We start from the raw sequence: 13,436 nt of genomic DNA on the forward strand, positions 1-13,436 counted from the left end.
CACATAGCTTAACCTGAGCTTGGGTTTATACTCTGTTAATTATTGTCCGGGCAACATTTCATAATATGCATATATGTGTCTTTAATTAGTGCTTGTTTAAAATGTCCAAGTTGAAGTTAGTTGGAAAGTCATGAGAAATTTTGACCATGCCTTACAAAGTTTAAGTAGGGAAATAGAATTCATGTGTTATCTGAAATGGTTAAATAACCTACGAGGTTTGTTTTTTTCTTTTGATGATTAACCATTTGATGTGATAGATGATTTTGTAATGTAGTCACATCTTTCTCTTGATCCCTCCTGTCTTCCAATTTGTCTTTTTTATTAACCACCAAACCCAGTTATGTTTTTTTTTATCATTTTTTTAAGTCTCTTTCCTCCCCCGTCCTCTTTGTCTCACAGGAACAACTTGATACAGAGACAAGTACAACTCAATCAGAAACCATTCAGACAGCGACTTCTCTGTTGGCCTCTCAGGTACTAAGTGCAAAAAGCAAGGGGAATTTTATAAATGTTGTCAAGATTAGTGTCGTATAATTAATTAAAGTGAGTACATCAGAAGTTTATCTTTTTGAAAGTAAGTGCTCACCTACAAATATATTTATAGTATTCAGAGGTGGAGCACTGGTTGTGATGAAACCGTTGTTTTGCACAGTCAGGATGCTAACTCATCCCCTTTTTATATTATTTGACATTACAGATCATTTAAATCCTCACTGCACAATATGCAGTCTTCATCTGGAGGTTTTGTTATAAGTCAGAGAGTGAACTTTAAATTAGAACTTAAAATCCTTCTTCATAGATTGCTTTTAAAATGTTTTATTTTCAAAATGTGTTTCTGCTTCACTTTTCACTTCTGCTTTTCAGTTATTTATTTAGTGTAATCCATAGTTCTTTAAAGCTATTTTTTCATTTGTCCTAGAAATTCTACTGTGACAGTCCCTTGCGTACAGTAGACACTTGGACTCTTTTCATTAATTTGTGAACCTTCATTTTGTTTGTGAAATAATTGTTTTCTTCTCGAATCCTTTCAAATTGAATATACTCCAAAGTCTAGGTCAGGCTCTGACATCAAGTAAATACTTGCTTTAAGTAGACATTAAACTGGTTAACCTCCACAAAGCTGCTGCCCAGTGGTGCTGCGGGACTGGCAGGACAGTCGGACTGTGCTGCTTTGTGGCTCAGTTATTTCAACGTGAGAATTTTAAGATGAGTTTTTGCTGGCTGTTAACCTTCGTAGTTCCTCTTGATATAAATGCTATGATTACTTTCTGAAATGTTTTATTTTCATAACCTTTAGCTAATAAAAATTTTGTGGGGTGGAGTGGAGTAATTCCAACATTAGCAAGTGTTGTACTTGATACTGATACACAGACAAACTTATTTATCAAAATTCAGTTTTGTGATTGTGACTGCATGCCTTTTGGTTAGCCACATTAATCTCTAGGGAACTATTTTCATAGTTTGTTTTGTTGACTTCATCCCTCCAGTGATTCATACCCTTGGGTGTTTGCCTTTTAGATGTTTTTATAAGGGATTAGAATTTTCTTTCTAATGAAAAGATCCCTAGAACCATTGAGAGAAAAATCACCAAGTTATATATATAATATAAAAAGTTATGTTGATTAAAAATTTTTTTTTAATCTCTTTATTTGGTGATAGAAGGGAGGTATTAATATTGTGACTGTGTCTAACAATGAATCTTTGAGATTAACTTGAAATATTTACAGATGAAATGATAGGATCTCTGGGATTTGCTTCAGAATAATCTGGGAGTAAAGGTGGGAGAAGAGTGGATTGGCTTTGAAGTCGGTAATGAATACACGGGCATTCATGATATAAGGCTCTACTTCTGTGTATGTTTGGAATTTTCCATAATTAAACAATTAAAAATGCCATCTTGTTTTTTTTGTTGTTGTTAAAAAAGGCTTTGTGAGTAATTGTTTTTAACATAATAAAGCCGCCCTAAATTTTGAATAAATCAAATTGTTGTTCAGTTGTGTAGATTTAAACTTTAATTGACAGAGTCAGAAAATAATACATTCACTGTTAACTGCTACTGCTGCCCCTGTGTGTAAAGTGAACTTTAAGTATTCTCCCACATGGTGGTGCTCCAGTGCCAGTTAATATGACTATTAGTGCTCTAACTGAACATGAACTTAATAAGTGTATGATAGGTTATTGTTTGGAAGACTGTGTTTATTAAAGCTGTTTTTGAACTTACTTAGTTTTTGTATATTGCTTAAAATGTTATCAAAATATTGCTCCTTATTTGAAAATTTCTACAAGTGTTAAAACAATTCTGTAGTAATAGTTATTTTTTTTGTGCTCCATTTTAACAACATTTTAGAGTGTTTTTAAGATTTTAATTCTTATGAGAAGGTCCTCTCCATTTCTTACGAAGTAAAGCAGTGAAAAATCAATCCCACTGATAAGTTACAGTGCTTTGAACAATGTTGTGTTCTTTGCTTTTATTCTCAGAAAACATCCAGTACAGACCTTTCTGATATCCCTGCTCTCCCTGCAAACCCTATTCCTGTTATCAAGAATTCAATAAAACTGAGATTGAATCGGTAAAAACAACCTCAGGGGTCCAGAAACAATGTCTGCCAACTCAACCTGTTGTCTTCAAATGCTAAAAAAGGAGAACGGAAGGTGCAAGACTAGACATGACTGAAAGTGGATTGAGGGTTTTTTTGTGACCTCCCTTACTGGGCTAATCAGCACTTGATCGGAAGTCCAGGTTAGTATGTGAAGCCAGGAGTACTATTATTATTGTGTTAGCAACAGTTGCATTAACTATTTCAAAAAATTACTGCCTTTAAAAAAAAAAAACCTCCAGCTCTGTTTGTATTCATAATCGACATCTGGACTGGGCTTATGTTTGCTGCATTGTTTGGAAAATTTGCAATACAAACTGGCATAAGAATTCTTTATTCTGATGATGCACTTTTATGTATTTTTTATTATTATTATTAGAAAGTAGAAATAATTTTAGATTTTCAGCTTGATGGATTTTCATTTTTTCCTGAAGAATTTCCTTTACCATTAGTCTTCAAATTGGATGCCGTTGTGCAGTGATGTACTGTTATGCTTCAGAGAAAGGATAAGAGTACATCTAGGTCAGTCCCTCTGAGGTAGCTGTAACCTTTAAAAATGAAATGTCAACACTAGGGTATATATTTGACATTGAAAGAAAAATTAGGAAATACTTCGTTTTGATGGGGTCATGATTAAGAAATGATATTGGTTTTTATTTATAGAATTGTTTAGAGTGCATACAAATCAGCGATCAGCCAGCGAATATTTTTCTTTGAGCTTGTTAAAGCTCCATATTCTTTTGCCTTCAATCTGTTGTCTTTGAAACCAAGCTTTTTGCTCCCTCCCTCTTCCCTCCCCCAACCCCTTTTGCTTCTATGTGTAAGGTAGGACTTCTTTCATAAAAAAAACAAAATGCCAGTATTTTCTTAAGCCATGATGTGTAACCAGTGACTCTGTGGCTATATGGCACAGAACACTAAATTTTGGTCCCATGGCTGAAACTTTAGGGTGACTAAAAATAATGCCTGTGAAACATGACATCTATCTTGGATGGCCGTTTGATCTCTAAATATGAGGAATTTTGTACACTCCACAGAACTCCTGTCTATAGCAGAGTTGATTTTCAATATTAAATGTGGGCAAAAACACATTTTCTCCAAGAATTTTAAACTAATTTTTATTTTTAAATGGTTGACCAAAACTTGTCAGTAAATTTTACATGTAGAAACATTTAAAAATCATTTCTAGCAAGCACTTGACATCTAGTCAGCTCTCTACTCCTTTTTCCATTTTGTTTTATCCTATCAGTAAATAATTCCTCATAATTAAGCAGCAGAGCATTCATCTTTACAAATATATGAGGAAGCCAGATGTTGATAAACTTATTCTTTCTTAATCTGGACAAAGTAACCCTAACATTTTTCTGGTGAGCATGTTTTATGAATCCTCCATTGTGCTCCATTCTATCACATGTGCATTTTTCATGCTAAACTGCAATTACTTAAACTCTTCCCCGTTCCCTCTAAATTAATTTTCCAAAGTTGGAGTCTAGTCTTTTCCCCCTTAGGCTGTGCATTAATTGAGGCTTTCTTTTCACCATACTTTGTAATGTCTAGTATACAGTATTTCTACTTCCCACATCTTCACTCTGCACAGTCACCTTGCCCTTCCTCCCACCACCTAAGAAGATAAGATGATCAGACTAACAGGTGAAGTCTACAAGGTGTCTGTGTGTTTTGTGTAGCTTCAGAGTTAGATCGAAATTGCCAGGCACAGATTTAGTCTTGTCATTTTGTTTACACATTGGGGAAAAAGAATTCAGTTTATTAAACGTTTCATGTAACTGCACCCAAGTTTTGCCAAGCTGGGAACTTGGACCTTTTCTGTGTAGTGACTTTTTAATTCTAGTTTTCATAACCTGGAGATCAGACTGTTGCTTTCGCATGATGTACGTAGTGTCTCATGACTGGAGTTTGCTTTGTTTTATAGTATCTGTACTCCTTGTATTTTTCAAGAGCTATTTTGTAAACAGATGATGTATTTCTCCATTGAAAACACAATAAAAAAAAAAAAAAACAGCACAATCCCACAGTTGGCTGGTTTCTTTTGACTGACTTTTTTTGTTTTTTTTCAGTGATACCATTATTGCTACTTGTAAGTTATAGTATAGCTCTAAGTAAAGATTTGCTGAAGAATTTACTTTTGTTACTTTCAGGAAAGCTCTATATCTGATTAATTTTTGCCATTAGTAGCAGCCTAATAATAATAATTGATACCTCACATAATCAGGTATTTGTTTTTCATATAATTGATCATTAGGGAGGAAAACATGAATATAGTACTTGATAATTAATTTTCAGCTGACCCATCCTCCAAAATACTTGCTCTGTTTGTATAGAAACCGTCTCTTTTCTTTGTATTTATTCCATGTAGATAGCAGTGTACATACTGCTGCTGTGCTTCCTTTCAAAGCTGGTGGTTTTCAAAGCATTTGGTGCATTATCTCTAATGTCAGCAGGTGGCACTGTTGTTTTTCAGTGAATTTAGGATCCTGCGTTTCTCATTTTATTAAACGCAGATCAGATTCTACTTTTCTTAAATCTTTAAATGGTCAACAAGGCATACATAATTTACAGATTAGGAATGAGCTTTGTGTGCATGTGATGGTCAGCTTTTGGGTATGGTTATCTTAGGTGCTTTGGGTGGAGGGATTGACATCCTTACGTTAAATTATTTCAAGGGATGTGCAGTTGTGCATATTTTCATCCCTGAAACTCCAGATTCTAATACCTTTACTATATGTAAAAATAATATATGATTGCAGTGTGGAATAACCTTTTATTAAGGAACATTTAACTTTTGGGACTATTCAGTAAAAGAGAAACTTGTTAAAAACTACCCTTGACTCCATTGTTAACACCTGCAGAATAGAGCTTACCACACCTACTGTGATAAGACGCCAACGGGGAACTGGATATCGCAACCTTGGGAGTTTTGTCACCACATAGCCTTTTGACATTTCATGCATCTTGCTGAATTAGTAAAATGATAATTGAAAATGTGTTTTGTGGTTCTGGGTATATTCTGGAGTAAAGTGTGTATTTTTCTAATTAAAACCTCTGTTTTTTTTCTCCACACAGAAAAATGTTTTAGAGCTCTGCATAGTATTAATTCTGGCTGCACTCAAGGTGGCAATAAATGATCAGCAGCTCCAAGTAGTAATTGATATATGAAAGGATAAATCATTAATATACACAAACTTGTAGACCAAGCCCTGGAAATATTAACTGTTCGTGCGCTTCAGTGCACTTAAGCAGAAAGATAAACTGTTTACCTAAAAAGGCATTGAACAGTCCTTTGGATATACTTTGGCCTATTTTAAAATAAAAGAATAGTACAAGGAAAATTAATTGCCTTTTACCCTGAATTGTATGTTCTGCTTTTTCAAAAAAAATTATCCACTTTATTTCTTTTCTGTTAGCTTTTCTTCAAACCAAAATCACACATGGATGCTGTCTCAATTGCAGACCTGAACTTGGGGGGGGGGCGGGAATTGTGTTTTCTGTAATAAACATGACCTTCAGTCATAGAGAGACAAGTGGTCTGTTTAATTATGTGTAATATGTTTCTCATTTGTAAAATCAATTTATTCATCCTTACTCCGTACTTGTCAGTTTGAAAATTCTTGTGACATTTTATGTAGGTTTTGGCACCAAGAACGATGGCATCAGTAGTTCTGAGCCATGTATTGCAGAAGTGATTGTATGTACTTAATTCTAGAAATGATTTCAGATACTTGGAAAGTCATTTCAACTTCAGGTTTTCTTCCTTAGAGACATGCTTTTGTCTTAATGTTCTGGGAAATTCATTGCAGCTGATCAAACCATACACATTTGCTGAACGGGATGGAATTTTAAGTAACATTGTTCCTTTCCCAGTCCTGTCTCACTTCATAGGACTTTGCTTGAAAGGGTAGAGTTGCGGTTGTGCACAAGTTCCTGTTTCAGAAAGCTCACATTTGTGTGATAGGTTGTGACTGTAATTGTACTTTGGTCATCTTTTTAAACGCTTCACGTTTTCAGATAGCTGCAAACCACATTTACAATGGGCATAGTTTTGTTTAGAGTTTATCGAGTTTAGCCACCTCATACTTAAAATGTTGATGTTGAAAATAATCATACTTTACAATAATGTAAATAAGGCCATGCAGTCACTTTTTTCCTGTTTCGAATCTCTTCAGATTTCACTAATAGGTGAAATGAAGAACAGAACAGTTGGTGTGTGTGCTCCAGTCAAAGCTTTGTAGTTTTTACTATGATATTCCCAAGGTACAAGATAATGCCTTATCAAAAATAGTTTCCTCCTTGCCACCCAGCTTAGAGTTTTTGTTTACACGTGTTATTTTTATTTTTTAGTGGGAAGAATGGATTTATGTTAAATCTTTCAAAGTCCTTAATGGGTCCCAGAATTGACCAGGGAAAGAGTTTGTTGGTTTTGTTTCAACTTTACAGAATAAACAGTTCTAGAAGCCCCAGAGCTGATTGACCCTGGCCTTGAATTTAACACTCAGGTCCTTTTCTACCTGAGCACAGACATCACAGCCCTAAGACAATTTACCTAAGACACAGTATAGCAAAATGCATTATTTAGAACAGTGTAAATTCAGTCATAGTATCAGAATCTTAAAAACATAAAAATTTGTTTTACTTATAGATGTAGAATATTTTTCAAACAATTGTGTCAATAGATTGAAATAAAAAACAGATTAAAAGGGAATTAAAGGTAAATCCTGATCTGTTAAGTCATGGGCTGAGTGGTGTAATTAATAGTTTCAGTGATGAAGTATCACTAATCTAAGTACCATGCATCTCAATATTTAGAACTACCAAACATTATACTCAGTTTATAGTTAACTTGGGTGTTTTAAATTTCATATTAGTCATGTGATTATGACCCAATTTAAAAAATGTATATATAAAGTCTCTACAAATAAGCTGTTTAGGAACGCTTCCATTAATTAAAGCTATTTTTTTGATTCAACAGATTTCAGTCCCAAAATATGTATTTTAAGTTCAAAAATGTCAGTTTTATGAGTTTCATTCAGGTCATTGCAGACATTTGTCTCAGCCCTGTATGTTTTCTAATCATGATATATAAGGGGTTATCAATTTTATGGAAAGGCAGAATAACAAAGTTATCTGTGGGAAGTAAAGTGATCTTGTATCACTACTGTGCCCCATTTCAGTCCCTGTACACAAACGTGGATGTTGAGTAGGTTCTTTTCAGGATTTTAGACATAAGAAAGTGGGTAGATGTATTTTAATATAATAATGTAAAATATCCCAACTTCGTGCTTATTCCCTGTGGATGCTGTCTTTCTCTTGGCACAACACCCTCCTTACAAACTTTCACACTGTGTGGTGCCTGGTGCTATGTGATTTCCAGAAATCTGGCATGAAAACTGGTCCTTGTTTGCGTTTTCTGACTGCAGTGGAGCTGTTAATAAAGAGATTGATGATAAAGTTGTCGAGAAGAGACAGTTGGGCAGAACTACTCCCCATGAGTGACAGAGGGCATGATCTGCCTTCACAGCCAAGAAAGCCACCCCCAGCGGCGAGCCGACCGTGCCTGGACCCTGTGCCAAGACTATTAGAAGGAGCGTTAGCGTACTACTAGGTTACCGCAGCTCTTTAATTTAGACTTGGTCTCACATTTCCATTTTTAATCCGTTTATGGCATGTTCAGGACAAATATATTTGTGAATGTGACACACTCCCAATTGTAAAATAATTATCTTTGCAAACTCTTAAAAGCACTCATAATTCATTCTAAACTGATTTAGTAAAATTAGGTTTTATTTATAAAATATTAAGGTTCTTACAGAAAGCCTAAGTCCTTGAAGTCTTAAGGAAGTCAGGTCTCTGACGGTTTTGAGAATAAGCACTGGCTGCTTGTTCAGTTAAGTATTGGTTATGGGATGTTAAGTATCTTGGTCATAGTGATTATAATTGTATATATTTTTCATCTATCACTCCTAATAAGCTTGAGTGAGTGGTATTTGGTTATGCTGTTCTGTTTTGTGTGGTCTCCTTGAGAGTCAATGAGGATTTTTGTCACTCTATAACACTCATTTATAGATAGAGATTCTGCTGAGGATTTATTTTTTAAATCATCCTAGGTCACATGTCTTCTGTTTCAGTTTTCCTGAATATGTGACTATTTTGGACAGACTTCTCTTCTGTATTGTTGTGGCCTTTGTCTTGTTAAATAAATGACCCAAATGTGGACAATTTAGTTTCTTGACAACGAAAGTTTTTGAAAAAGTTAATTTTGCAAGTATGGTTTTTGCCTGTGCCAATCAACAGTTGAATTCTAAGTATGTGTATCTATCACAAGGCTTACATTTTTATTTTTCAATGTGTTGATAAAATCTCAGAGAAGGAACCTAATGGGGTATCTAGTTCATTGTACTCGTGACAGGCTCATCCATTTCCACGGAGGGAGGAGTCCCTATTTCATCCTTGCCTTGTCAAGGCAGTAGTTAAAATTTTAGATTGGGCTCACAGTGATTTCCTTGATCTGCAGCCATCTTTTTCTTTTTTTTTATTTATTTTTAATTAGATAATTACAATATTGTGTTGATTTCTGCCATACATCATCATGGATCAGCCATAAATATACATCTGTCCCCTCCCTCCCACCTCCCATTCCACCCCTCTAAGTGATCTTCAGTAATCTTACCGTTACCTTTAGAAGCAGGTTCTGACCGATCTATACTCCTTTAACGTGAGACCTTCAAAATGGATTTCTGCATGTTTGTTCTGTTGGGCTTACTTTTGATTTGGGAGGAAATAAGGTAGATGTTTGCAGGGCCTTGATGCAGTGAGCCTTCCTTGAATCACATCACCTTGAACCTCAGGGTGTCTGAGAGCCTGTTCTCTCATCGCCAGGTTTGTTCTTGGTGTCCCCTGGATCTCCCAAGAAGGTTCATTGGCTAGACTTCCCAGGGTTGGTTCTGATCACAGCTGTGTAAACTGAAATCTATAAAATAGATGCTGTGGTGGCTAGAAGAAAGGCGAGCTATGAAGAATCCTAGTGTTTTCCATCAGCTGCGTCTTGGCTTTGTAGTACTTTCTTTAAAATTTTTAAATTCAGAGCTCTTGTTTTTCATTTTCACTTGTTTGGCTGCATTGGGTCTTTGTTCTGTCATTTTGTTACTTGGGGTCTTTTTGTTACAGCACGGGCTCTAGAGTGTGCCAGCTCAGTAGTTGTAACACACAGGCTCTCTAGTTGGAGTCCTGCGGGCTTAGTCGCTCTGTGGCATGTGGGATCTTAGTTTCCCGACCAGGGATTGAACTCAGGTCTGCCACAATGGAGGGTGGATTCTTAAATGCTGGGCCACCAGGGAAGTCCCAGCCTTGTAGTACTTTTATGAAGAGTTTTGGATTTGATTGTTAAGCAAACAGGCTATGGGAGAGGTTGAAAATTTTACTGTATTTCCAGAAGAGTTTTAAATAGCTTAGACCTTTGAAATGGCTAACAGTGAAGTTTTTAAAAAGGATAATACAGTTGAGATAAAGGGGAAGTAAATCTATAATAAGGTGAGGTCAGAAACTTAACGAAAATAATGTCCCCTTTGCTCTTGTCTGTTCAGTAATGTTTTCAAATTCTCTCTGATCCAACTCTTTGCAGCCGCATGGAATGTAGCCTGCCAGGCTCCTCTGCTAAGGGATTCTCCAGGCCAGAGTACTGGAGTGGGTGGCTGTTTCCTTCTACAGGGGATCTTACTGACCCAGGAATCAAACCAGGGTCTCCTGCATTGCAGGCAGATTCTTTACCAGCTGAGCTACCAGGGAGCTCTAGGTCAGCACTTTTTTAACTTGCTGGCTTCATGGGATTTATATCCTAGTGAGTTAATTTTTTATTAGTAATGGCTGGTAGGAAAATGTCATTAATTCAGAATTATTTGTAAGTTCTTGTGATTTTTGGTTTGCTGACATCAATGGAGCTTCCATGAGTAAAGGATTAGAAGTTAAAGCATCTAAGGGGCTCTGACTTGAGTGGTATTTTTTTGAAACCTGTCATACTGGTTTCCATGAAGAGAAGACAGGGTAGGGAGAATCCCACCTGGTGTTTGAGACATGACCAGACACCGGAGCCAATTGGAAGGCAGAGCCTCATGGAGAATAAGACATGGGGTGTAGGCTTCTTGTTCAGTAGAAGACTTGAGCTGCCGTTTGTGAAAGTGGCATTGTGCTAGAGGTGCCTAGTCCCTGGTTTAGGAATTGAATCTCATAAGATACTGGATCATCTGTGTCAGGCTTGTCACATGCTAGGGAACAGTCTTAAGCAAGGCTGTTCATTAAGACATCCCTATTGACCGCTGTTTTATCATGTAGCTGAACTGAAACATTTAACGAACCGCTTTTCTGTGCTGGTAGCATGAAGAATGCCTGTTTGGGAGAGGTGCAGTCAGATTTTGCACCTCAACATTTACTCAGCAACACTCAATTGGCCTTAAAGTTTTGACAGTTTTAGTTCTTAGCCAAATGCCGTAGGGCAGTTTGAGCTTTGGTCCAAGGTAGGGTTTAGGAAATCCACATTGGAAAGGGTTAAATGCGATAGTCTATTAAACTTTGTGTCAGGTCAATCTGATTTTTGTTTGTAAATCAAAATCATCTGGATTTTGTTTGTAAATCATTATTTGAACCAAATACTGTCACCAGTTAGTTTCTTGAAATTTTGTATCTATAGCTGTGAGCAGGCTGAACATTCCTCACTGAAGCTTCCTATAATAATGGGAGGGGAAGAAAAGGATGGTTCTAAGTAGTTTCCCTCTGATTTATAGGTTGAGTATTGCCAGAACTTAGCCTTGCAGTTGAATTGTACTCAAGGTTACATCAGATCTTGAGCCTTTATGCTTCTGAAGCCATTGCCTGTGGTAATATTTGGTGCTGAAGGTGAGAACCTGGTCTGGTGGCCAAAACAAAAAGCCCAGGTCTTCAGGAAGTACTAATCCTATCCTGTCCACCAGAGCTTGGTGACCCTGGGCAAGTTGTTTAAAGCTTTCTTTTCAGCTTCCAAGTAAAACATAATTCTTTCTGGTTTTTATTTCTTTTTGGAATTTAACGTGGATTAACGAGTAAATAACATGTCTAGAGAAACAGATTTTTAAGGACTTTGTTAAACCTAATTTGAATTTGGTAGAAGGCAGGCACAGAGGCCAACTGCGGACAGCACAGGAATATGACAGACCCCGCCCCCCTCCCATTCTCAAAGCTGTCTTCCTGATAGGAAATTTGGGCAGGACCAGAGAATCTCCCTTCTCTGGAGAAAGTCTGGAGTCATCTCTAAACGGTGGCGCCATCTGCTATGTCGGAACCAACCTCATAGGGTGTTCTAACGGTGACACTGCTTGACACCAAGCACTCACTTTCTTGACTTGGAGAAAGTCTGGAGTCGGGCAAAGCTCTCTTTCTTGTCTGTCTTTCTTTTAATTAATGTGGGAAGTGGGCAGACTGGCCTCTTCATCAGGAAACGTTCTCTGCCTGAGTGCCAAGAGAAGTGCAGGGCACAGCTTCAGAGGGGCACAGTATGCCAGTGCTCCACCTGAGGCTTCAAACAGTGGGCCTGGGAAGCCTTTCGGACAGTGTGGTGTCAAGCAGTAAGTGTCACCGTTAGAACACCCTATGAGGTTGGTCCCGACATAGCAGATGGCGCCACCGTTTACAGATGAGACCAGGCTTAGTTTGAGAAACGCCTTGCCTGTAGTCTCAGTCAGTTTGCATTCAAACTTGCTTTATTCTAAGGACCTAATCCTGAAATAGGCCCTTGTGTTTTCCCACTTGACACTTGCTTTTTAGTATGTTTCTTTGGCTATTGGAAAGCAGGGTTATTAGCTCTTTTTTTTTTTTTTTTTTTGGCCTAGGCTTCTAATTTCAGAACAGCTCAAATGCATTTTCTGCTATCTGGATGTCCTTACAGCTAGCCTACTGGAAGTGAGAGGGATGGAAATCTGCAAAGACAGTCTGCAGTGGGAGATGAACTTGAAGAGTCTAGAGGAAGTGAAGGGGTATTTATTAGCGCTGGAGAGGCCCAGGCTGTGGCTAGTTCATTCACATCCACTTGACAATTAGCTTGTCTAAAGTTAGGGTGTTTTTTTTTAAGAAGTGTTAATTTTCCATATGAAGGTGATTTCTTGCCTTTTTTTTAAGCCAATTAAGACAGCAGAGTACCTAGAGTCTGCAGTAGCTGAGATTCACTGAGTGTCCATATTGTGCTGGGCACTCTGGGGCCCTCCTGGGTGTCACCACCCTTAGCCACAGTGACAACTCTGTCACAGTTAAGCAGCAGTGGAGCCAGTATGGGTGCAAGCTGTCTGGTTCCAAAGCCCAGGCCCTTTCTGCTTTGAGACACTGACTCATTCAACAGCTGTGTAGAGGCCCTGGGTATCTGTGGTCAACGAAACTGGCATTATAACAGCCCCTGTTAGGCAAGCTTGTCGTTCACAGGGAATAAGGATGGCCAACAAAACAAATGAGTCACAGGTCACACTAGAGGGCCCCGAAGGGAGACAACCTGGTGCTGTCAAAATGGCAGGAGCCCTCTCTCATAGTGGACAGGTGTCCAGTGAGGCAGTGGCAGTGAGGTGCAGAGCAAGAGGGGACAACATTTTTCTGAAGCAGCAAAGAGTTTGAGGATGGGCCCAGAGTTCCTCATGCCTGAGCAGGAGCTGGGGTTGAGAGAAGCATCTTGGCATGAGGGTGAAACAGCAGGGGAGTTGGTGTTGCAGTCGGAGCCAGGGCTGGTCAGTCGGGAATCAGGAGATGTTGAAGCTTTGCTGTGAAGGGGCCTCAGACCCCGTCCAAGCTCTGAGGGAGTTATACCTTACGTGGGGG

General features: G+C 37.9%; 1 protein-coding gene across 6 annotated transcripts in view; it reads left to right on the forward strand.

Annotated features, from left to right (window-relative positions):
- PAPOLA (poly(A) polymerase alpha) overlaps positions 1-4,618 on the forward strand; it is a 53,421-nt gene extending 48,803 nt beyond the window's left edge. For 4 of the 6 annotated variants that reach the window (XM_018066057.1, XM_018066059.1, XM_018066055.1 and 1 more), the window contains 2 exons: positions 400-474; positions 2,479-4,618. In XM_018066057.1, coding sequence (XP_017921546.1) covers positions 400-474; positions 2,479-2,574 — 171 coding nt within the window. In that variant the 3' untranslated portion in view covers positions 2,575-4,618. The remainder of the gene's footprint in view (positions 1-399; positions 475-2,478) is intronic. The other 2 variants (XM_018066061.1, XM_018066060.1) reach the window with 1 other exon arrangement.

This window comes from Capra hircus, chromosome 21 (assembly GCF_001704415.2).
Source record: "Capra hircus breed San Clemente chromosome 21, ASM170441v1, whole genome shotgun sequence".
Classification (NCBI taxonomy): domain Eukaryota; kingdom Metazoa; phylum Chordata; class Mammalia; order Artiodactyla; family Bovidae; genus Capra; species Capra hircus.